This window comes from Dendrobates tinctorius, unplaced genomic scaffold (assembly GCF_039654945.1).
Source record: "Dendrobates tinctorius isolate UK_male_01 unplaced genomic scaffold, ASM3965494v1 ptg000155l, whole genome shotgun sequence".
Classification (NCBI taxonomy): Eukaryota; Metazoa; Chordata; class Amphibia; order Anura; family Dendrobatidae; genus Dendrobates; species Dendrobates tinctorius.
The window spans coordinates 3,018,814-3,045,086 of NW_027361822.1; the positions used below are offsets into that span (position 1 = coordinate 3,018,814).

Consider the following 26,273-nt stretch of genomic DNA (forward strand, 5'->3'; position numbering starts at 1 on the left):
CTTTGAGCAGTGTATATATATATATATATATATATACACACACACACAGTATATATATATATATATATATATATATATATATATATATATATATATACACACACACACACACACACACACACACACACATACTTTCCAATTGCAGATATACAAAGCCTATGATATAATATCCAAGTAACCGAGAAGGCATGAAGCAGGAATTCAAATGGGTAGAACACTAAGGTTCGGAGTGAAACATTGTGTGTTTAGAGCAGATTGATTCATGCATTATAGTTTTATCTAGACCTGCCTTTCATTCGTATCCTCTACATTCGTCAGATGAACTTGATGGTGCTCTCAACATCATAGGTTCAAAGGAGGTATCTTAATTCAGGGTCCCCATGCACATTAGACTAAAGTTGGCTGAATCAGCTATCAATGTGTTCAGCTGAATGTCTAATGTGTATGGGGCATGTGTATGACTCTCTCATAGAGAACACAGGAGCGCTCAGCCAAATGAAGGCTTCTGTATATGGAGAAATCGACTGAGATAGCTGTCGGTCAAACGATGGTTCGTCCAACAGCCATCTAATGTATACGGACAACTCAAAGAATAAAAGAATACAGGTCCAAACACAATGATGTGTTTTAAAAGTAAAATGTTTAATAATGATTTATAAACTTAAAAGGTGTTTTCAGACCTCCCCATCCCCAAAATGATATGATATCAGGAGTGGGTAGACAACGCGGTTCGTCTCAATTATTGGAGTACTCATCCAATTATCAGCTGGTGTCATCTAATTAAATGGATACCCTGTTAGTAAGATAATTTAGGCATTGGATGGTAAACTCAGCAATTGTAATGATCACACATAACAGTGTCGCTCCATGACCAATGCCATAACTGGTGAAAGATTAAGGCATCTAACAAACACAATAAGATGCAGTCATACTAATTATTTGTATATATACATATATGTTTATAAAATACATATTCAATTTATAATACAAATAATTGAGATGTTGGTGCTATTTGTAATCTCTTTGCTTTTCATTAACATGTCTATTAATAATTGCATATATTTCCTAATAATAAGTTAGCGGTCTCAATTGTTTAACATTTCTCTTGCAGACTATAAGTGTAGTGTTTTTTTCTTGTACAAGATGGTTTTTCTGTGTAAAACATTTCCCACATTTTGAACGTCAATAAGGCTTCTGTGCTGTATGCATTCAATGTTTATGAAAATTTGATTTATTGGTGAAACATTTACTGCAATCTGAGAATCAAAACTGCTTCTCCCTTGTGTGACTTCTATAATGTCTAACAAGATGGTATTTCCTTGTAAAACACTTCTCACATTGTGAACATGAATATGGCTTCTCCCCTGTGTGAGTTCTCTGATGTCTACAAAAACCTGATTTATCTACAAAACGTTTCCCACAGTCTGCACACGAAAATGGTTTCTCCCCTGTATGAATTCTCTGATGTATAACAAGACTTGATTTCTCTTTAAAACATTTCCCACATTTGGAACATGAAAATGGCTTCTCTCCTGTGTGATTTCTCTGATGCGAGATAAAATGTGATTTCTCATTAAAAGATTTATTACAGTGTGAACACGAAAACTGCTTCTCCCCTGTGTGTCTTTTCTGATGTTTAATAAGACTTGACTTCTCTGTAAAACATTTCCCACATTCTGAGCATGGAAATGGCTTCTGCCCTGTGTGAATTTTCTGATGTCTAACAAGTTTAGATTTCTCTGTAAAACATTTTTGACATTCTGAGCATGAAAATGGCATATCTCCTATGTGTTTTTTAAGATGTTTAGCAAGACTTGATTTCTCTGTAAAACATTTTCCGCATTCTGAGCAAGAAAATGGCTTTTCCCCTCTGTGATTTCTCTGGTGTGTAATAAGATTTGCTTTTTCAATAAAACATTTTCCACATTCGGAGCATAAAAATGGCTTCTCCCCTGTATGTATTCTCTCATGTCTGATAAGATGTTCCTTCTGTGTAAAACATTTCCCACATTCTGAACAGGAAAATGGCTTCTCCCCTGTGTGAATCCTCAAGTGTTTAACAAGTGTTTCTTTTTCTGTAAAACATTTTCCACATTCTGGACATGAAAATGGCTTCATCCCCAAGTGAATTCTCTGGTGTTTAGTAAGATAAGATTTCAAAGAGTAACATTTCCCACATTCTGAACATGAATAAGCCTTTAATTTTGCTTGTGCTCTTTGATGTTCATTGTCCTGTCTGATATTCCTGTTTTGATGAATAGTCTGTGATGGGTGAAAAGAAAGCAGCTTTTGAAAAGGATCAGACAACAGATCGTTGCTGTCATGAGCTGGATGTATATCTGGGATAATGATATGTTCTTCATGTGTATTTGGTGTGACACAATGATCATCGGATTTAAGTTCTGAAAATATTAGATTTTCCTCTGATCTTCTAGTAAAGTCATCTGCCAAGAAAAAGAGACTATTATTTTTTTTATGCTAGCTTGAAATTATATTGATTATAATATTTAGACTTTTTACAACATGCCTATACAACTTGTACTAACATACAATTGTCAACCGATTAAGACTGTGATTGAAACTATACAAGTAGGGTCTGAAAGATTGTCATCACTATGCAGTGGTGGGAAAGGTATTTTCAGGGTGATGTGCAGTGTTATTTTTCTGCCACTCATAGCATTTTGCATTTAGCTCAAAAAGTTCTCCTTTGGTCTCATCAGACCAGAATACCTTCTTTCACATGCTAGCTATATATCCTACATGGCTTTTTTCAAAATGCAAACAGGACTTCTTGTGGCTTGATTTCAAAAATGTCTTTCTTCTTGGCACTCTTCCATAGAGGCAAGATTTGTGGAGTGGACGACTAATAGTTGACCTGTGGACAATTTCTACCCCCTTAGCTGTGGATCTCTGCAGCTCTCCTGGCTAAAGATGTCAGTTTAGGCGGACAGACATGTCATGATAGGTTTCCAATTCTCACATTTTTGGACGATATATTGAACAGTGCTCAGTGAGAGGTTCAGAGCTTGGCCTATTTTTTGATTTTTATAACCTAAACATGTTTTAATCTTCTCCACAACTTTATCCCTGACCTATCTGGTGTGTTCAAAAGTTTTCATGATGAAGAGGTTTGATCCCTAATGTTCTCACACAAACCTCTGAGGCATTCACAGAACAGATGTAGTTATAATGACGAAAGGGGGGATTAATACAAATGCACGTCAAATTTTTCAGATTTATAATTTTTAAATATTGAGAAAGCCATATATAACTTCCTTTATACTTCACACATACTTGTTACTTAGTGTAGGTATATCACATAAAATCCCAATAAAATACATTAAAGTTTGATGGGGGTAACATGAAAAAAAGTGGAAAATGTCACAGGGTATAAATAATTTTTCAAGGCGCACAGTAAGGCTATGTGCGCATGCTGAGTATTTGCTAGCAGATAATTCTGCAAGGTTTCTGCATGTCTTGGCAGGAAAAACGTGCGTTTTTTGCATGCGTTTTTGTACAGTAATGAATGCTTTTTGATCTAAGATATTAAAAAAAAAAGTTTTGTGATGTAATTTCTTGGTTCAACAACACCTTTTTCATGCTGATGCAGTGGCATCAGGGTAATGGGATTAGGGCTTGGTGTCAGCAGCTGTTGACACCTAGCCCTAGGCCTAGTAATGAAAAGGTGTTAGTAACGAGTGTTGGTGTATGCCGATAAGTAAACACAAACACACACAAACAAACACATTGTCATCAGCCTATGTAGGAGTGTTATCAGAATGAACATACATAGGCTGTAATTAAACAGCAACTGTTAATTTAAAAAAAAAAAAAATTGTGTGAGCTCCAGTGTAATTTTAATACCCACGGAACACAAAAAAAAGGAGCGATCACAAGTCCAAAGATATTATGAAAAATCCATGAAAAAATTCTTTATTGTAAAAAACATACAGATGAGGAAAGCAAAACACCACAATGTGAAATTAGCTAAAAAACCAAGGCGCTGACACATGCTGCAGACATCCCAAATATAGTATAAGTTACAGCAAGATAATATTGCGTTTAGATAAACACCCCTATGCCATAAATTTAATAGATCATAATAACAGGTAAAGTTACACAGACAGAACCCATAAATAATATATAAGCATCAACATATGAGGGCACTCGATTTCTCTCAATACATGGGTAATTACTGAAGTAAACATACCTAACTGACAAGGCGGCAGCAGGGGGGGAGGAAATGAAAGCAGTCAGTGATCCAGCGTCACCCCGACGCGCGTTTCGGACGCCTCTTGAGGAAGGAGCATAGTGCTCCGAAACGCGCGTCAGGGTGACGCTGGCTCACCGACTGCTTTCATTTCCTCCCCCCCTGCTGCCGCCTTGTCAATTAGGTATGTTTACTTCAGTAATTACCCATGTATTGAGAGAAATCGAGTGCCCTCATATGTTGATGCTTATATATTATTTATGGGTTCTGTCTGTGTAACTTTACCTGTTATTATGATCTATTAAATTTATGGCACCTGGGCATGCTACTGATGAGGTGGTGGATGTTCTCCTGAGGGATCTCCTCTCAGACCTGGATTAAAGCTTCAGTCAACTCCTGGACAGTCTGTGGTGCAATATGGCGTTGGTGGATGGAACGAGTCATGATGTCCCGGATGTGCTCGATTGAATTAAGGTCTGGGGAACTGGCAGGCTAGTCCATAGCATCAATGCCCTCATCATGCATTAACTGCTGACACACTCCAGCCACATGAGGTCTGGCATTGTCCTGCATTAGGAGGAACCCAGGGCCAACTGCACCAGCATATGGTCTCACAAGGGGTCTGAGGATCTCATCTCGGTACCTAATGGCAGTCAGGCTACCTCTGGCGAGTACATGGAGGGCTGAGCGGCCCTCCAAAGAAAAGCCACCCACACCATTACTGACCCACTGCCAAACCGATCATGCTGAAGGATGTTGCAGGCAGCAGATTGCTCTCCACGGCGTCTCCCAACTCTGTCACGTCTATGACGTGTTCTGTGTGAACCTGCTTTCATTTGTGAAGAGCACAGGGTGCCAGTGGCGAATTTGCCAATCCTGGTGTTCTGTGGCAAATGCCAAGCATCATGCATGGTGTTGAGCTGTGAGCACAACCCCCATCTGTGGACGTCAGGCCCTCAGACCATCCTCATGGAGTCGGTTTCTAACCGTTTGTGCAGACACATCCACATTTGTAGCCTGCTGGAGGTAATTTTGCAGGGCTCTGGCAGTGCTCCTCTTGTTCCTCCTTGCACAAAGGCGGAGGTAGCGATCCTGCTGCTGGGTTGTTGTCCTCCTACGGCCCCCTGCACATCTCCTTGTGTACTGGCCTGTCTCCTGGTAGTGCCTCCAGCCTCTGGATACTACGCTGACAGACACAGCAAACCTTCTTGCCACAGCTCGCATTGATGTGCCATCCTGGATGAACTGGACTACCTGAGCCAATTGAGTGGGTTGTAGAGTTTGTCTCATGCTACCACGAGAGTGAAAGCACAACCAACATTTAAAAGTGACCAAAACATCAGCTAGAAAGCATTGGTACTGAGATGTGGTCTGTGGTCCCCACCTGCAGAACTACTCCTTTATTGAGGGTGTCTTGATAATTGCCAATAATTTCCATCTGTTGTCTATTCATTTTGCACAACAGCATGTGAAACTGATTGTCAATCAGTGTTGCTTCCTTAGTGGACAGTTTGATTTCACAGAAGTTTGATTTACTTGGAGTTATGCTCTGTTGTTTAAGTGTTCCCTTTATTTTTTTGAGCAGTGTAATTTTTTCTATTTATGTATCATTTTTTTTGTAGGTAAAATCCACATAAAAACTCATAATATACCTAAAAAAATCACCACATAACTGCACCAACCAGTGAATGAGTGGAATCTGTGACCTCTGCCTTTAGTGGTCACTATTTACCTGGGCTGTTATCTGTAGGAATCTCCTCTTTACACCGCTCATCGCACCTCACATGTGTCTCTGTAGTGTTAATATGGGGCAGATATTCACCCTGAAATATATATAATAAAAGTCACAGACAGATGGAGAAGTGACATGAAATGATTTAGAAGAAAAAAAATAAAAAAACAAACATGTCGAATCAAAATGATAGCAGTAGTTATCACATAACTGCAGATCTCCTGTATAAATCCAACCTGTCGGCTCCTAATTCTAACCAGCAGTGTCCATAACCAGAAATTATGAGACGATACAGACAACATCTAATGTCTATGATCAGCTTTAGGCCTCTTTCACAACTTCTGATATTTACGGTACCGGAAAAACCAGTACCAGAGATATCAGTGTCTGTGTGTATAATACTTGTGGCAAGCGCTTGCCGAGCATATCCTGCTTCAGTACCGTACATGCGCCTAGGAAGCAGCGGAACTGTTCGCGCTGTTACCAGTCCAGGTTGAAAACTGTTTATCCCCAGACATCGATTACGGTGTGGGACAGAACGACCGACAGGTGAGGGATTTTTATTACAGGAGACGAGGGCTTCAAAGGAATGGGCATTAGGCGAGTATAACGGTCTTTGTTATTTTTAAATAAAAATGGAAGTGTGTTTTGTTTTTATTTCAAATACTAGACATTATGCTTGCTGGGTCTTTATTTACCATATAACTATAGGATTAGTAATGGACAGGTGTCTTATAGACGCCTCACCATTACTAGGCCATGGGCTTGATGTCATCAGACAATACAAAGGTGACATCAACCCCACAAATATAAACTCCACTTGCCACTGCTACAGGTCAAGTGGGAAGAATTGGCCAAAGCGCTACAATTAGCAGCTGTAATAAATACGCCTTTTCTGGGTGGCTGACATTTTTAGGTTGGGGGTGGGTGGGGGCAATATCCATGGCGCCTTACCACCTGGAGAATACCAACCTCCAGTAGTCTGCTTTAGCAAGGTTGGTTGTCAAAAATGGGGGGGACCTTATGTCACTTTTTAAAATTATTTATTTATAGCGCAGGCACAGCTGATGAATACTTCCATCAGCTGGCACCTGCTCTTGCTGTTATTAGCAGCATCAGATGTAGGCTGCTGGCAGTAGTAGTTCTATCAGCCTCTGCTTGCTCTGTTATCAGATGATTACAACTCTGAACATTTTCCCCTGCTAGCGCTGATCGCCAGCAGAGCAGAGGAGAATGATGAGAGCCGTCTTCAGCACCAGGGAACAGCACAAAGAGTAACGCTGTTTCCCAGGTGCCGGTGTATGTGTCACACTGATGACACACGAATGTCATGCATGTGTGCAGGACATTTTGCAGCCCGTCCTGCTGCAAAAACCAGATGCGTCATCATGTTTTGCCCATGGACACAGTCTGTGGAAACATACTGACAGGTGGACAGACCCATTCACTTGAATGGGTCTACATACAGTGGGGCAAAAAAGTATTTAGTCAGTCAGCAATAGTGCAAGTTCCACCACTTAAAAAGATGAGAGGCGTCTGTAATTTACATCATAGGTAGACCTCAACTATGGGAGACAAACTGAGAAAAAAAAATCCAGAAAATCACATTGTCTGTTTTTTTTCCATTTTATTTGCATATTATGGTGGAAAATAAGTATTTGGTCAGAAACAAAATTTCATCTCAATACTTTGTGATATATCCTTTGTTGGCAATGACAGAGGTCAAACGTTTTCTGTAAGTCTTCACAAGGTTGCCACACACTGTTGTTGGTATGTTGGCCCATTCCTCCATGCAGATCTCCTCTAGAGCAGTGATGTTTTTGGCTTTTCGCTTGACAACACGGACTTTCAACTCCCTCCAAAGGTTTTCTATAGGGTTGAGATCTGGAGACTGGCTAGGCCACTCCAGGACCTCGAAATGCTTCTTACGAAGCCACTCCTTCGTTGCCCTGGCGGTGTGCTTTGGATCATTGTCATGTTGAAAGACCCAGCCACGTTTCATCTTCAATGCCCTTGCTGATGGAAGGAGGTTTTCACTCAAAATCTCACGATACATGGCCCCATTCATTCTTTCATGTACCCGGATCAGTCGTCCTGGCCCCTTTGCAGAGAAACAGCCCCAAAGCATGATGTTTCCACCACCATGCTTTACAGTAGGTATGGTGTTTGATGGATGCAACTCAGTATTCTTTTTCCTCCAAACACGACAAGTTGTGTTTCTACCAAACAGTTCCAGTTTGGTTTCATCAGACCATAGGACATTCTCCCAAAACTCCTCTGGATCATCCAAATGCTCTCTAGCAAACTTCAGACGGGCCCGGACATGTACAGGCTTAAGCAGTGGGACACGTCTGGCACTGCAGGATCTGAGTCCATGGTGGCATAGTGTGTTACTTATGGTAGGCCTTGTTACATTGGTCCCAGCTCTCTGCAGTTCATTCACTAGGTCCCCCCGCGTGGTTCTGGGATTTTTGCTCACCGTTCTTGTGATCATTCTGACCCCACGGGGTGGGATTTTGCGTGGAGCACCAGATCGAGGGAGATTATCAGTGGTCTTGTATGTCTTCCATTTTCTAATTATTGCTCCCACAGTTGATTTCTTCACTCCAAGCTGGTTGGCTATTGCAGATTCAGTCTTCCCAGCCTGGTGCAGGGCTACAATTTTGTTTCTGGTGTCCTTTGACAGCTCTTTGGTCTTCACCATAGTGGAGTTTGGAGTCAGACTGTTTGAGGGTGTGCACAGGAGTCTTTTTATACTGATAACAAGTTTAAACAGGTGCCATTACTACAGGTAATGAGTGGAGGAAAGAGGAGACTCTTAAAGAAGAAGTTACAGGTCTGTGAGAGCCAGAAATCTTGATTGCTTGTTTCTGACCAAATACTTATTTTCCACCATAATATGCAAAGAAAATGAAAAAAAAACAGACAATGTGATTTTCTGGATTTTTTTTTCTCAGTTTGTCTCCCATAGTTGAGGTCTACCTATGATGTAAATTACAGACACCTCTCATCTTTTTAAGTGGTGGAACTTGCACTATTGCTGACTGACTAAATACTTTTTTGCCCCACTGTATGTGTCTCTGGCACATGTGAAAACTGTCACCAAGTGTATGGGACACACTGACACCTGAATGAGTCCTTATCCTATAATTTTAACTAAGTATAAAACATACAATGAATGGCCACATTACTAGAGACACCCATTTAGTGGCATGAAGGATCTTGTTTGATTTAAATAACTGAAATATGAAATAACTGTACAAGAATATGGAAATTATTCTGCAGGATAGCTTCTTGCAGTTGCCACAAATTAGATGGAAGTGCTATCTCAGAGATTCTCTATAGGATTAACATCTGGAGACTGTGAAGGCCAGGGAAGCAAGAAAAATTACCACGGAAAACGGATCACTTGATTTTATGCTGACTTCACAGAGATCTGTTTCTTGAAAGTTGAAATCAGGAAAGGGCCTGCTTGGTGTATAATACTAGTAGGAGAGTCAAAAGTGAACACAAGACCTTCACAGCCTTCTACACATCATAGGGGAGATCTCATGACACCTTCTCTCCATCTACCTGATGATCCTGAGGAACATCGGGATCTTCTTGCTTACAGTCCTGTAGAAGAAGAGGACGGGGACATCTCTCTGGTGTTGTCCTCTCACTGGATAGAACTGGAGGAAACACATACAGGGACAGAATTCATTCTTTACATATAGATAATTATTAGCCGTGTGCATTTAGTCCTGTCTATTACCTGGTGATGTGAGGGGCTGGGGAACCTCCATCATGACGTCCTTGTACAGATCTTTGTGTCCTTCTAAATACTCCCACTCCTCCATGGAGAAATAGACGGTGACATCTTCACACCTTATAGGAACCTGACACATACAATGATACCGTCATCCCCCCGATCCCTCCATAGCATTACTGTACAATGTCCCAGCATTCCCAGCAGTGTCACCTCTCCAGTCAGCAGCTCAATCATCTTGTAGGTGAGTTCTAGGATCTTCTGGTCATTGATGTCCTCATGTATCAGGGGGTGAGGTGGAGGCCCCGTGATTGGGCTCAGGGGTCTTCCCCATCCCTCAGACACAGGGTCCTGACAGCGCTCCCTAGAGGTCTTCTTCACTACTGTGTAATCCTGGTTATGGAGAGACACATTACTAAATCTCACTACAGACATTTCCAGAGTCCTCACCTCTCCAGTTCTGTCCATCTGTTATTCCCATAGATAAGAATGATGTAATGTGACGTCATCAGAATCTCTCACCTCTCCAGTAAGCCGGAAGAGGATCTCTAGGGTGAGGTGTAATATCCTCTCCGCCATCTTGTCCCTGTCCCTATCCATCCTTGTAGGGGTCACTCAGGAGAATTCTCTTATACAGAAGATCTCCACTGAGAGGATCCGATATTGTAGGGACCTGAATGGGGAGAAGATGGCGATGTAACATCATAAAGATCCCATGTAAGAAATCTCCGGAGCTGTTACCGGCTTCACATGATCACTACATCCAGTCATGGCCCCGTCCTGCCCCCGGTATAACACACAGTCCCATTATAGTCACACACAGAGATTTATCCCAGGCTCAGCACTGAGGGGGTTAATGTCCCCTGCGCCCAGTAATGGGGAATCTCCAGCACCTACCTCCACCTGCAGAGCCGCACACCACATATATGGCTGTTCTGTGCGCACAGGACCTGGAATGAGGTCACAGGAGGGGAGGAGTCAGGGGTCACATGATCAGGGGCCTCAGTGTATGCAGGACCCTGCTGTGCTGGTTGTCATGGTGCTGGATGAGGGGAAGTTTCTGTGTGGGGTCAGGAGGGGTTTGCAGGGTGGATGTAGCAGAGCCGCGTGTGTACAAGGTGTACGGAGCGGAGCCGTGTGTGTACGAGGTGTACGGAGCGGAGCCGTGTGTATGAGGTATACAGAGCAGAGCCGTGTGTGTACGAGGTGGAAGGAGCGGAGCCGTGTGTGTATGAGGTGTACAGAGTGGAACCGTGTGTGTATGAGGTGTACGGAGCCGTGTGTGTATGATGTTTACGGAGTGGAGTTGTTTGTGTACAAGGTGTATGGAGCAGCCGTGTGTATACGAGGTGTACGGAGCGGAGCCGTGTGTGTACGAGGTGTAAGGAGTGGAGTCGCGTGTGTACAAAGTTTATGGAGCGGAGCCGTGTGTGTGCGAGGTGTACGGAGTGGAGCTGCATGTGTACGAAGTGTACGGAGTGGAGCCGCATGTGTACGAAGTTTACGGAGCGGAGCCGCGTGTGTACGAGGTGTACGGAGTGGAGCCGTGTGTGTATGATGTTTATGGAGTGGAGCTGTGTGTGTACAAGGTGTACGGAGCAGAGTCGCGTGTGTACGAGGTGTACGGAGCAGAGTCGCGTGTGTACGAGGTGTACGGAGCAGAGTCGCGTGTGTACGAGGTGTACGGAGCAGAGTCGCGTGTGTACGAGGTGTACGGAGCAGAGTCGCGTGTGTACGAGGTGTACGGAGCAGAGTCGCGTGTGTACGAGGTGTACGGAGCAGAGTCGCGTGTGTACGAGGTGTACGGAGCAGTCGCGTGTGTACGAGGTGTACGGAGCAGAGTCGCGTGTGTACGAGGTGTACGGAGTGGAGCTGTGTGTGTACGAGGTGTACGGAGCGGAGTCGCGTTTGTACGAGGTGTACGGAGCGGAGCCGCGTGTGTACGAAGTTTTCGGAGCGGAGCCGTGTGTGTGTGTATGATGTGTACGGAGCGGAGCCGCATGTGTACGGTGTAGAGCCGTGTGTGTATGATGTTTACGGAGTGGAGCTGTGTGTGTAGAAGGTGTACGGAGCGGAGCCGTGTGTATGAGGTGTTCGGAGCGGAGCCGTGTGTGTATGAGGTGTACGGAGAGGAGCTGTGTGTGTACGAGGTGTACGGAGCGGAGCCGCGTGTATACGAAGTTTACGGAGCGGAGCCGCGTGTGTGCGAAGTTTACGGAGCGGAGCCGTGTGTGTGTGCGGTGAGTACGGAGTGGAGCCGCATGTGTACGAGGTGTACGGAGTGGAGCCGCGTGTGTATGATGTTTACGGAATGGAGCTGTGTGTGTAGAAGGTGTAAGGAGCAGAGCCGTGTGTATGAGGTGTACGGAGCGGAGCCGTGTGTGTACGAGGTGTACGGAGCGGAGCCGCGTGTGTACGAGGTGTACGGAGCGGAGCCGCGTGTGTACGAGGTGTACGGAGCGGAGCCGCGTGTATACGAAGTTTACGGAGCGGAGCCGTGTGTGTGCGGTGAGTACGGAGTGGAGCCGCGTGTGTACGGAGCGGAGCCATGTGTGTATGATGTGTGCGGAGTGGAGCTGTGTGTGTACAAGGTGTACGGAGCAGAGCCGTGTGTATGAGGTGTACGGAGAGGAGCTGTGTATGATGTTTACGGAGCGGAGCTGTGTGTATACGTGTGGGGAGCGGAGCCGCGTGTGTACGAGGTGTACAAGGTGTACGGAGCGGAGCTGCATGTGTACCTCTATCACTTATACACCTCTTACCTGGTTATTCTGCACCCTCGACAGGGAGTCCTGTGCCATCTCGTCCAGGTCAGTGACCGTACAGCAGTTTGTGTAATGAAATTTATCAGACCAGGTCGGCTTTCTCCATTGCTCCATGGTTGGTTCTGTTGCTCACTTGTACTGATGATGTGGGCAGAGGCCATCATGGACACTATGATCTTTCTACAGCTACACAGCATCTTTATGTAACACAAGTTGTGATGCTCTGCGTGTACTTACAGCTCTTTATTAGAGCCGTAACACTCTGTTGGTTCAAATAATAATTAAAAAAAAAAAAAATCACCTGTGATCAACACCTAAGAGAATAAAGCAGCAATGTGTGAACGGGTGCAATCTGCAAAAACATTTTAATGGGTCTATGTGTGTCAGTGTCTCCGGTACGTGAGAAAACTGTCACTATATGTACCAGAGCCACTGACGTGTGAAAGAGACCTCATACAAGTATAAAAGCACAGATGACTCGAACCAACATTTTGGTTTATGTTATTGCTGAGTAAGAGAATAACGAATTGTACTTGTTTTAGATGGCATAAAGAGGTTGTTTGCACATAGCAGATGCATTTTGCTACGTGTGTGGACAATTTCGAAAGACGAGTGAGAAAGTATTCCGTGAAAGCATGTCGCCTACAAGGCATATTTTGGCATGCCTGTCGGGGATCAAGATAAGTCTTGGGCACCTCATTTCACCTGCAAATATTGTAAGAAAACTCTTGAAGGTAAGGTGCTGGTCGTTTAGATGGCAGTGCTTTATTTCGTAGAGTTTCAATGCTTTAGATCTAGTACAGTTTAACCCCTTACTGGCCGTGGACGGAATAGTACATCCGCGGCCAGTATCCCCCGCTTTGATGAGGGCTCCGGCGGTGAGCCCGCATCAAAGCCGGGACATGTCAGCTGTTTTGAACAACTGACATGTGCCCGCAATAGTCGCGAGTGGAATTATTAGTATTAAGTAGTTAAATGCCACTGTCAAACGCTGACAGCGGTATTTAACAAGCGCTTCAGGCCACCGGACCGGAAAAATGCGCACCGCTGACCCCCGTCACGTGATCAGGGGTCATCGGTGCGTCAGCATAACAACCAGAAGTCTCCTTAAGAACTCCATGGTTGTTGATGCCGGATTGCTATGAGCGCCACCCTGTAGTCGGTGCTGATAGCAATGCAGTAAATCTGCTACATGGAGGTGATCTGAGCATCGCCTCTATGTAGCAGAGGTGATTGAGTTGTGGCAGCTTCTAGCCTCCCATGGAGGCTATTGAAGTATTCCAAAAGTAAAAAAAATGTTTTTAAGAATATAAAAAAACATAAAAGGTCAAATCATCCCCCTTTTGCCCCATTCAAAATAAAACAAAAAACAAAAAAAACAAAAACAGACACATATTTGGTATTGCCATGTTCAGAATCACCCGATCTATCAAGAAAAGAAGGATTAACCTTGATTGCTAAACGGTGTAGCGACAAAAAAGTGAAAGTGCCAGAATTACGTTTTTTTGGTCGCTGTGACATTGCATTAAAATGCAATAACGAGCGATCAAAAGAAAGTGTCTGCACAAAAGTGGTATCGTTAAAAACATCAGCTTGGCACGCAAAAAATAAGCCTTCACCCATCCGTCTTTGCTTCCTGCATGCCTCAGTTTACCTGCCCTAAAAACTGCTGTCTATGCCGAATATGGTAAAATAAACGACTATGGTTACACTGCAATATGGTGAGTGCCGCCTTTTTTTCCTTTTTTGCTGGATTCCTAGGTTGTTTATTTAATGCTGAGTACCAACTTTTGATTGCAAATTTTTACCGCCACTTGGTCTGCTAAGAAGGGACGTGATCAGGACACAGCCGAACGAGAAGTACCTGAGTGCCATTGTTTTTCTATTCTACATTTGCAGTCTGTATCATTTTTACATACCGTATATATGCTCACATATAAGCAGAGTTTTTCAGCACATTTTTTGTGCTGAAAATGCCCCCCCCAGGCTCATACACGAGTCAATTATCCAGAAAGCCGGCGGGGGAGGGGTGGAGCAGCCGTACACAGGAGGCAGAAGCTGCGGCTGTAACTGTGCCCACTGCTAAAGAGAAATGAATATTGATTTCTCTTATAGCGCGCACAGTGACGCTGACAGCCGCCGGCTTCCAGAAGAAATCCTACTCACCCTCCAGCGCGCCCTTGCAGCATCTCATTGGTCCCGGCGCCCTCGCATCTTATTGCTTCCGGCGCCAGCAGCATTTCCTGCCGAGGGATCACATGGCCTCGCTCATTAAGGTAACGAATATGCACGCCTCTCCACTCACATAGGCGTGGAGGGAATATTCATTACCTTAATGAGCGGGGCCACGCGATCGCTCAGCACAGGAAGAGCTGCCGTCGTCGGGACCAATGAGATGCTGAAAGGGCACGTGGAAGGTGAGTAGGATAGGGGATAATGGAGCCATGCATACCAGGATGGGATGGGGAGCCACGCATACCAGGACAGGGACCGGTGAGCCATGCATACAAGGACAGGGACCGGGGAACCTCGCATACCAGGACAGCAAAGGGGGAGCCATGCATACAAAGATAGGGAATAAGGAGCCATGCATATCAGGACAGTGATGGGGGGACAATGCATACCCGGCTTATACTCGAGGCAATAAGCTTACCCAGTTTACCATGGCAAAATTAGGTGCCTCAGCTTATACTCGGGTCAGCTTATACGCGAGTATATACTGTATTTAAATTGCATTTTTGTTGCATGAAATAAGTATTTGATGACCTACCAACCAGCAAGAATTCTGGCTCTCACAGACCTGTTAGTTTTTCTTTAAGAAGCCCTCACACTCTGCACTCATTGCCTGTGTTACTTGCACCTGTTAACTTATTACCTGTATAAAAGGCACCTGTCCACACAATCAATCAACCTCCAACCTATCCATCATGGCCAAACCAAAGAGCTGTCTAGGACAACAGGGACAAAATTGTAGACCTGCAAAAGGCTGGGAAGAGCTACAGGACAGTAGGCAAGCAGCATGATGAGAAGGCAACAACTGTTGGCACAATAATTAGAAAATGGAAGAAACACAAGATGACTGTCAATCTTCCTTGATCTGGGGCTCAATGCAATATCAGGAAACAGGTCAAAACTACATGGAGGACCTGGTCAATGACCTGAAGAGTGCTGGGACGACAGTCTCAAATATTACCTTTAGTAACACACTACGCCGTCATGGATTAAAATCATGCAGGGTACGCAGGGTCCCTCTACCCACACCAGCACATGTCCAGGCCTGAAGTTCACCAATGACCATTTGCATGATCCAGAGAAAGTATGGGTATAAGGTCATTTGGTCAGATGAGACCAAAATAGAAACTTTGGGTATCAACTCCACTCACTGTGTTTGGAAGAAGAAGAAGAAGGATGAGTACAACCACAAGAACACCAACTCAACTGTGAAAACATCATATTTTAGGGGTGCTTTTCTGCAAAGGGGACTGGACGACTGCACCGTATTGAAGGCAGGATGGATGGGGTCATGTATTGCAAGATTTTGGCCAACAACCTCCTTTCCTTATTAAGAGCACTGAAGATAGGTCAAGACTGGGTCTTCCAGCATGACAATGACCTGAAACATACAGCTAGTGCAACTAAGGAGTTTCTCTGTAAGAAGCATTTCAAAGTCCTGGGGTGGCCTACACAGTCTCCAGACCTTAACCCAATTGAAAATCTTTGGAGGAAGCTGAAACTCAATGTTGCCACGTGATAGCCCTGAAACATGAAAGATCGAGAGAAGATCTGTTTGAAGGAGCGGGCAAAAATCCCTGTTGCAGTATGAGCAAGCATAGCCAAGAACTACAGGAAATGCCCGACCTCTCTAAATGCAAGCATAGGTTTCAATTTCAAATATGAAGGTTTGTTTTGTATTGAATAAAATAATTTCATGCAATAAAATGCAAATTATGTAAAAATCATACAATGCGATTCTGTATATTTTTAAGATTCTGTCTCTCACAGATGAAGATTACCTACGATAAAAGTTACAGACCTCTCTATTCTTTGTAGGTGGGAAAACATGCAAAATCTCAGGTCTCCTATGCAGTTGCTGTGACACGTGACCCCGGCACCCAATCAGCACCTGTGTCACTTTCCCCACTTTCTGTTGAATTAAACATGAAGAGGAAGTCCAGGCAGCATCTGATCTCTGACTTTCTCTTGATGTTCAATTCATACCAAGGCGAGGACAGTGATGCCGGTACCGATTGGGCACCGACATAGGAGGGGATTACAAGCTTTTTTTTTATTTTACAGGGGCCAACAGTGGGTATGAGAAAGAGTTGTCCAAGTAGCGGACAAATTTAAGTTCCCAGAGTGGGAGGATACTCTTTCTCCCTTTGGTTGTGTGGTCAATGAGTTGGACCTCAAAGACATTTGGAGGGAGAGAGCTCCTAATCAAAGGATTTTCTCCTGTGCCTCTTCAACATACCAGTCTCTCTCTTGTATAGATATGGTTCTGTGTAACTCCCTTACGGCCTCATTTACATTTAGCATTGATTACTCCCTAGGTATGGATTTAATAAGGATTAAGGGCTCTTTCCAAAATCTATTGATTAAAATTGCCTTTTTTGTGAATAACCCCCTTTAAGTAATAGTGTTCACAAAATAATGTTTTCATTTATATCTTTAATAAGATGTACAGGGGAGAGGCTACAAGGACACTAAATTTCAAGAAGGCAAATTTCTAACGGCTAAGAGATGATCTTGGTGCCATAAACTGGGACAAGATCCTGCAAACAAAGTAAAGGGACACTTTTATAAACATCCTGTATAGGACATGTGCACAATACATACCCTAAGGGAATAGACAAGCTAGAAACAGAAGAACATCACGAGGGCTAAATAGAGCTGCACAATAAAAAGACAAAAAAAGAAAGCATTTAGCGAAATAAAGCATGAGAGTTGTGACTAGGCATTAAATAATTATAGAATTTTTTTTTATAAAAAACAAAAATTACGGTAGCAAATACTAAGACAGGAAGGCTCATTGCCAAAGATAGTAAAAATAATCAAAAAATATTCTTCAATCTCATAAACAGTAAGGAACTTAAAAATAATGGTGTTAGCTCCCTCAACAATAATTTGGGTGAAATGGCAGAGTAGGAAAGGGCAAATATATATATTTTTTTAGTTTTTATTAAGGACCTTTCTAAATTAGGATTGCATCATCGGGGCTGACATGGCATACACTGCGGATGATGTCATACAGTTGATGCAATAATGAAGCTGAAATCTTCCCCTAAAGGTAATCAAAGGCAGTCATAAATTACTACCCCTGTATCTAGAAAACTAGACCAATTAGAAGATGTAAGTGTCATTTGCAACCTCTCAAATGAGTTGTGTTCAACTGCTTCTTTGAACCAATTTGGCTGTACAGTAGTTGAGTGGTACAGAAGGATTTATGTAATCTGGAGGTTTAGGCATAGAAATGACAACTGAAGTTTAATCTAGATAAATGTAAGGTCATAGACTTGGCCAGAGGAAGTGAAATGGATAATTGAGTATTAAATGGTAATACGGTCACTGAAAAAGACTTGGGTGTATTGATGGACGGTAAACTCAACTTTAGTGACCAGTGCCAGGCAGCTGCTGCCAAGACAAATAAATTAATGGGATGCAGTAAAAGAGGCAGAGATCCTCATAATGAGAACATAGTTTTGCCCCTATACAATCACTAGTGCGGATACATTTAGAATGGTGTGTACAATTTTGAAATCCAGTGTACAAAAAGGACTAAAGCGGGTGTAGAAAAAAGCGACTAAAGTTATTAAGTGAATGGGTGGACTGCAATAGCAAGACAGGTTATCAAATTTGGAGTTATTAATTTTTGAAAAATTAAAGGTTATGGGTGATCTTACTACAATGTACAAATATATAAATATATGTAGGGACAGAACAGAGTTCTTTCTCATGATGATTTTACACCTAGTCTTACAATGAGGAGAGGGGGCAGAGGAAAGAAGGTTTATCATCATCACTGAAGGCGACTCATTACTGTAAGAACAGTGAGACTATGGATCTCTCTGCCACATGATGTTATAATGGTTGATTCACTACAAAAGTACAAGCCAGGCCTCAATGCTTTTCTTATAAGATATAGTATTACAGGATATTATGGGCACTAGATTCTGTGATGGGACGTCGATCCAAGGAACTAGTCTAATTGTCGCATGTCGACGGGAAGGAATTTTTCCCCTAATATGGAGCTATTAGTGTCTGCCCCATGGGGTTTTTGCTTTCCTCTCGATCAACATGTTAGATTATATGTTTAACTCAATGGACTTGTGGCTTCTTTCAACATTAAGACTAAGTTCCCACAATGAGTATTTGATGTTGCAGATTTACTACATCTATAAGCTAAATTAGGTTCCTTGCATTTTATCACATGAATTTTTACCACATTTTTTTCTGCTGTGGTTTTTACCCCATTTTGATATGTCACTTAAAAAAACTGGATACTTCCCATTACTTAGCTTTTATAAAACCTTATTGATAAAGTCATGTGCGATTAACATGCATTTCTGTTGTAGAAACGCAATTTAACGCCTATTTACTACAAGAGACATTTACATTTTGCCGACTTCAAAAACGCACTGCAAGTCAGCCCCATACACTTTACTGGAACTGCAAGACAGATTTTTTGTGCAGCAAAAATACGCAGTGTCAAAAAAGCACCAAATACCCTTTGTGGGAACATTGCCTCAAACTATGAAACTATAACAAGGTCGGATTTCTGTGAAAACTTTTCGCACATTCTGAACATGAAAAAGACTTCTCCCATGTGTGAATTCTCTGATGTTTAAGAAGTTTGTCTTTTGCTGTAAAACATTTCCCACATTCTGAACATGGAAACGGCTTCTCCCCCGTGTGACTCCTCTCATGTGTTATAAGAGTTGATTTTCTAGTAAAACATTTCCCACAAAAAGAACATGAAAACGGCTTCTCCCCTGTGTGAATTCTTTGATGTTGAACAAGTTTTGATTTCTCTGTAAAACATTTCCCACATTCTGAACATGAAAATGGCTTCTCCCCTGTGTGAGTTCTTTCATGTGTAATAAGAGTGGATTTTCTTGTAAAACATTTTAGACATTCTAAACATGTGTACGACTGCTTTCTTTTGTGACCTCTTTGATGTCCATTATCCTTTCTGTTATTTTTGCTTTCCTTAACAATTTGAGGTGAAGATAGCATCTGTTGAAAAGAATCAGAGGATAGACTTTTGCTGTGCAGGGCTGGAGATATATCTGGGATAATGTCATTTTCTGCATATGTATCTGGTGTGACCACATAATCATCTGCAGCAAAATCGGAAAATATCAGAATTCCCTCTGAGCTCCTGGTAAAGTCATCTGCAAAGAGGAAAATGGATTTTATTAGATTTAAATAACGTTACTGAAACTATATTTACGCTTTTATTTTATAACATTTGTGTAAAGATGTCTATAATCAACCGACAAGGACAATGTTTAGATAAATCAGAGAGGGAAATTGCTGAATATTTGGAGGAGATCCATATCTCAAAAATCCTTTACGAGAGCTTCAACTTTGGTTGAAGAATTTAGAGGAGCAATAAAATCTATGTTACATAATTACACCATGGGCTTGGATGGATTTACATCTAAAGTCTACAGAAGATATGAGTTGGAAAATCAGGCACCATAGACGGAAGTATTTAATGCAGCCTTTGTAAACGAAATCAACGATGGAAGGCAGTTATTTCTCTAAATCTTAAAAAAGGGAAAAGACCTGCTAGAAGGAAGTCACACCGACCTATTATATTCTTATATGCAGACATAAAATTATTGGCAAAGGTTCTTGCAAAAGGATTAAAGAAAGGGTTTAGTACAATTATTTATAGTGATCAGAATAGGTTTTTGTACAGGAGTGGGGCCCATATTAGCCTGTAGAGAGTAAAGCTCTGGCAAAAAATAAGAGACTACTGCACAGTTTTATAAAAAGCAGCTTCTCTACATGTCTGACAGGCATTCAATTCCAGTGTCAGTTGAATTCCCACCAGAGTACACCTCATTCTACTTAATGTGCTTCCGATTAGGTGATCACCTGAACCAAATCTTATTTAAAGAAGGAAGGTATAAAAAGCCATGCTGTGGTGTTCACAATCCTCTTGCAATAGGACCAGCTGGATGGCAAAACAAGTGCTAGCAGTATCCCAAAAGTAATAGGAATGAAAAAACAACTTTTAACCATGCCAAAGGAGTTGGAAAAAAGTCTTGAGTGAGGAAAAAAAGGGCTCAATTCTGGCTTTACTAGCAGAGGGACACAGTGAGCGTCATGTTGCCTCCATCCTTAAAATTTCTAAGACGGCAGTCCATTACTACTAGGTCAAGCAGCAGACATTGGGGGCAACAAAGCTACAGACCGGTAGAGGGTGAAAACGACTGTCCTCTGATCGGGATGACTGTCAACTTATTTGAATGTCACTCAGCAACCGCAGGATGACATCAAGTGACCTACAAAAGTGAAGTGCACAGCAATAACAGTTCGTTACAGGCTCAAGTCATGTAAAGGTAGAAAAAAGCCTTTCATCAATGAGAAGCAAAGGAGAACCAGGCTGAAGTTTGCCAAAGACCATAAATATTGGTCCATAGATGTCACGGCACCGCCAGACTCAGGGCCTGCTGTCCCGGCCTCGGCCAGTAGGAGGCGCCGGACTATCACATCACCGCCAGACTCGGGGCCTGCTGTCCCGGCCTCGGCCAGTAGGAGGCGCCGAACTATCACATCACCGTCAGACTCAGGGCCTGCTGTTCCGGCCTCGACCACTAGGAGGCGCCGGACTGTCCTATCACCGTCTGACCCGTGGCCTGCAGTCTCGGCCTTGGTCTCTGGGAGGCGTTGTGCTTCAACCCCGAGTGGTGGCGGCGATAGTCATGAGGCTCCTGCACAGGCGTCCGCTGGACGCAGGCTTCGCTCCTCGGTCAGTCATGAAGGGGCTGGTGCATTACCATCCAGCCTGGTCCTGGGGGCGGTCCGGATGACATCATCAGGCCACGGGCCTGTAAGGGATGACCTGATCCCTCAAATACCTTGGGACTGCTCTTGCAGGCCGCCGGATATATTCTTGGTTCCCCTGCGTGTTACTGTGTGAATTGCTGTTTTACTGACTCTGACTTTTGCCTGGACTTCTGACTTTGCTTCTGCCTAACGATTCTGTACCTCTGCGACTCTCCTGGTTTATGACACTGACTTCGGCCTGATTCTGACTCTGCTTCTGCCTAACGACTTTGTACCTCTGCTGCCCTCCTGGTTTATGACTCTTACTTTGGCCTGGATTCTGACTCTGCTTTTGCCTAACGATTCTGTACCTCTGCTGCCCTCCCGGTTTATGACTCTGGCTTCGACCTGGAATCTGACTCTGCTACTGTCTACTGTTTTTATACCATTTCTGCCTGACTGGTTTAGTCTCGGATATCATTGCCTCTGTGTCCTGTATTGGAACACCTTTCTGGCGACCGTCCTGCTCTGGTCATTGCTCCTATTCAGACAGCGCCTCCTGGGCTCTGCTATAAATCCAGATCCCTGTATAGGGGTAAAGGGTCTCAGTGTTTCTCGGGGTGCTGTCTGGCTGCAGTCCAGACCGCAGGCAGACGTCACATTATATCCGGCCATAAAAATAAAACGGCTTTTTGTGTCTATACTTAACACAGATAAAAGCAGTTTTCCTCACCTTTTTTTTTCCTTCCTCTTGACTGAGCTGATTCTTGGCCCAAACACCTGTTACATTGCTCAGCCTGGGAAGTCACTCTCAGGCTCAAACATGCTGCAGCCTGGAAGCTTCAAGGAAAATGCTGGCTGTTGGAAATCCACATTCCTGGACCATCACCCCCTGGACAGCGTTGGGGGTCAGGTATTGCCCGCAAATGCGGCCAAACTGTTGTTACCAGTTTCCCTTTCTTTTGCTAAGAAACGTCTGTGTGTGAAGGCTTATGTGGATTGTGGTGCTGCCGTCAACCTTATGGATTTTTTATTTGCTAAGAGCCTTGGTGTACCTCTGTCAAGGCTTAAAGCGCCTATTCAGACTACTGCTATTAATGGTACATCTATATTCCAAGGAGGCGTGGAATTCGTTACTGCCGAAATTTCTATGTCAGTGGGGACGTTACATAACGAACAAATGTCATTTTTTGTTATATACAATTTATCAGATCCAGTGGTGTTAGGCATGCCATGGTTGCACCAACATAATCCGATTATTGACTGGCGCATAGGTGACGTTGTACGCTGGAGTCCATGGTGTCAGAGTAACTGTATGTCTTTTTCAGTGAACCAGATTAAAATTAAAACACCTTCTATTCCTTATGCGTTTAGGGATTATGAAGATGTTTTCTCTATAGTGGAGTCTGAGAAACTACCTCCTCACAGGGAATACGATTGTCCTATCGAATTGGTCCCTGGTGCCCGTCTCCCTAAGGGGAGAATATTCAACCTGTCTGGTCCTGAGCGTGTAGCCATGAAGGAATACATTGCAGACAGCCTTCGAAAAGGCTTCATTAGACCTTCCACCTCACCTGTAGGAGCTGGGTTTTTCTTTGTAGAGAAAAAAGATGGTGGACTCAGACCATGCATTGACTACCGTGAGCTGAACGCCATAACGGTAAAAAATCAATACCCGCTGCCACTCATTCCTGATCTGTTTAACCAGTTACTGGGAGCTCGCTGGTTTACTAAGCTTGACCTCCGGGGGGCATATAACCTGGTCCGCATAAGAGATGGGGACGAATGGAAAACGGCCTTTAATACACCCCTTGGCCATTTTGAGTACCTGGTAATGCCCTTCGGACTCAGTAACGCTCCTGCAGTGTTCCAGCACTTCGTCAATGATATTTTTAGAGATATTTGTGGGGTGTATGTCGTCGTATATCTGGACGACATTTTGATTTATTCTGCTGATCCTGTGACTCATGCTCAACACGTCCGTTCAGTACTGCAAAGACTGCGCGAAAACTCTTTGTTCGCGAAATTTGAAAAATGTGTTTTTTTTGCCGAAGAGGTGCAGTTCTTAGGATACATGGTCTCAGGCAAGGGGTTCCGCATGGATCCCGCCAAGATTCAACCCATTAAGGATTGGGTACAACCCAAATCGCTGAAAGCACTCCAGCGATTTTTGGGATTTGCGAATTATTATCGCAAATTCATCAGGGGATTCTCAGAGATTGCCAAGCCACTCACGGACCTTACCCGGAAAGGGGCGGACGTGACTAATTGGAATCCTGAGGCAACCAGGGCTTTTTCCACACTAAAAGGGTGCTTCGTGGCCAACCCGGTGTTGATTCAACCAAACTTGGACCACCCGTTTATTGTGGAGGTGGATGCCTCCGAAGTCGGAGTGGGAGCAGTGCTCTCACAAGGCTCTGCATCCCTCACTCAGCTTCGTCCATGTGCCTTTTTCTCCCGCAAATTCTCTGCCACGGAGAGAAACTATGACATCGGCAACCGAGAATTATTGGCAATTAAGTGGGCCTTCGAGGAATGGCGCCACTTCCTCGAAGGCGCCAAACACAAAATTACTGTTATTACCGATCACAAAAACCTAACCTACCTAGAGTCGGCTAAAAGACTAAACCCTAGGCAGGCCAGGTGGGCCTTGTTTTTCTCCAGGTTCGATTTTTTAATCACCTTTCGCCCCGGAACCAAAAATGTGAGGGCAGATGCCCTCTCCCGCAGCTTTTGTCACACACACACCGAGGACTATGAACCAGCTCCCATATTGGCAAATGGCATTGTTGTGTCGGCAGTATCTCTGGACCTTCTGGAGGAGATCCGTAGGTCATCAGAACAAGTTCCTGACTCTACGCCCCCCAAAAAATTATTCGTCCCAGCTACTTTTCGCTTACGAGTGTTAAAAGAATCTCACGACTCCGTCCTGGCAGGCCACCCTGGTCTTAATAATACCACTAGGCTGGTAACCAGGAACTTTTGGTGGCCAACGGTGGCCAAGGACTGCAAGGAGTACGTCTCAGCGTGTGAAGTCTGTGCCCGCGCCAAGTCCCCCCATAACCGTCCTGCCGGCTGGCTTCAGCCCTTGCCCACCCCTGAAAGTCCATGGACCCACATCTCCATGGACTTCATTACAGACCTGCCACCTTCCGAGGGGAAAACTTGTATTTGGGTGGTGGTGGACAGGTTCAGTAAACAGTCTCACTTTGTTCCCCTGTCCGGCTTACCCAACTCTGAAACCTTAAGCAAGTTGTTTGTTCTTCACGTTGTACGTCTGCACGGCGTTCCGGCAAATATCGTATCCGACAGGGGTACCCAGTTCGTCTCGAAGTTCTGGAGGGCGTTCTGTAGACGTATTGGTGTTGAGTTGTCTTTTTCCTCGGCATACCATCCCGAGACGAATGGTCAAACTGAGCGTGCCAACCAAACGCTGGAGCAATACCTCCGCTGCTATGTCTCAGCACATCAGTCAGATTGGGTGGAACATTTGCCATTGGCAGAGTTCGCTCTCAATAATAGATACCAAGACTCCATCAAAACCACCCCCTTCTTCTGTAACCTCGGTCTACATCCGCGCTTTGGATCATTTTCGGCCAAGATGTCGGAAATCCCAGGGGTTGAGCAAAGTATACATCGTCTAAAGACTATTTGGTCCGAAGTAAACTCTAATTTAAAAGGGGCTCAAATTAGACAGACTTCGGCAGCCAATAGACGACGATCCCAGGGGCCGCACCTGGGAGTTGGTGACAAGGTTTGGCTCTCTACAAGAAACATCAAACTTAAGGTACCGTCAGCCAAACTGGGTCCCAGGTTCATCGGACCATATGAAATATTAGAGGTAATTAACCCAGTAGCGTTTCGGTTAAAACTCCAGCAGTCTTTTAAAATTCCTAACGTTTTTCATAAGTCCCTCCTCAAGGTATACCGCTCCCCAATTCGTCCCGTCCGGTCCCCTCCTCCTCCAGTTTTGGTCAAGGGCGCCTTAGAGTACGAGGTCCAAGGCATATTTGATTCCCGTCTAGTGAGAAACTCGGTACAATACTTGGTGCATTGGAAGGGCTACGGCCCAGAGGAGAGGTCCTGGGTCCCCGCTAGTGACATTCGTGCAAAGCGGTTGATTAGCAGGTTTCACCTCCTCCACCCTGACAAACCGGGTTTTGAGGGTCCGGAGGCCCCTCTTAGAGGGGGGGGTACTGTCACGGCACCGCCAGACTCAGGGCCTGCTGTCCCGGCCTCGGCCAGTAGGAGGCGCCGGACTATCACATCACCGCCAGACTCGGGGCCTGCTGTCCCGGCCTCGGCCAGTAGGAGGCGCCGGACTATCACATCACCGTCAGACTCAGGGCCTGCTGTTCCGGCCTCGACCACTAGGAGGCGCCGGACTGTCCTATCACCGTCTGACCCGTGGCCTGCAGTCTCGGCCTTGGTCTCTGGGAGGCGTTGTGCTTCAACCCCGAGTGGTGGCGGCGATAGTCATGAGGCTCCTGCACAGGCGTCCGCTGGACGCAGGCTTCGCTCCTCGGTCAGTCATGAAGGGGCTGGTGCATTACCATCCAGCCTGGTCCTGGGGGCGGTCCGGATGACATCATCAGGCCACGGGCCTGTAAGGGATGACCTGATCCCTCAAATACCTTGGGACTGCTCTTGCAGGCCGCCGGATATATTCTTGGTTCCCCTGCGTGTTACTGTGTGAATTGCTGTTTTACTGACTCTGACTTTTGCCTGGACTTCTGACTTTGCTTCTGCCTAACGATTCTGTACCTCTGCGACTCTCCTGGTTTATGACACTGACTTCGGCCTGATTCTGACTCTGCTTCT

The 26,273-nt window shown here is 44.3% G+C and overlaps 2 protein-coding genes and 1 pseudogene across 9 annotated transcripts in view; all 3 read right to left on the bottom strand.

The window, feature by feature from the left end:
* LOC141050962 (uncharacterized) overlaps nucleotides 1–26,273 on the bottom strand; it is a 359,750-nt gene that overhangs the window by 66,276 nt on the left and 267,201 nt on the right. The gene's annotated exons all lie outside the window — the stretch shown is intronic.
* On the bottom strand, nucleotides 624–10,591 carry LOC141050972 (uncharacterized; annotated as a pseudogene).
* LOC141050993 (uncharacterized) overlaps nucleotides 17,104–26,273 on the bottom strand; it is a 117,278-nt gene continuing 108,108 nt past the window's right edge. For all 5 annotated transcript variants that reach the window (XM_073547770.1, XM_073547766.1, XM_073547767.1 and 2 more), the window contains exon 7: nucleotides 17,104–19,846. In XM_073547770.1, the coding sequence (XP_073403871.1) occupies nucleotides 19,212–19,846 (635 nt within the window). In that variant the 3' untranslated portion in view covers nucleotides 17,104–19,211. The remainder of the gene's footprint in view (nucleotides 19,847–26,273) is intronic.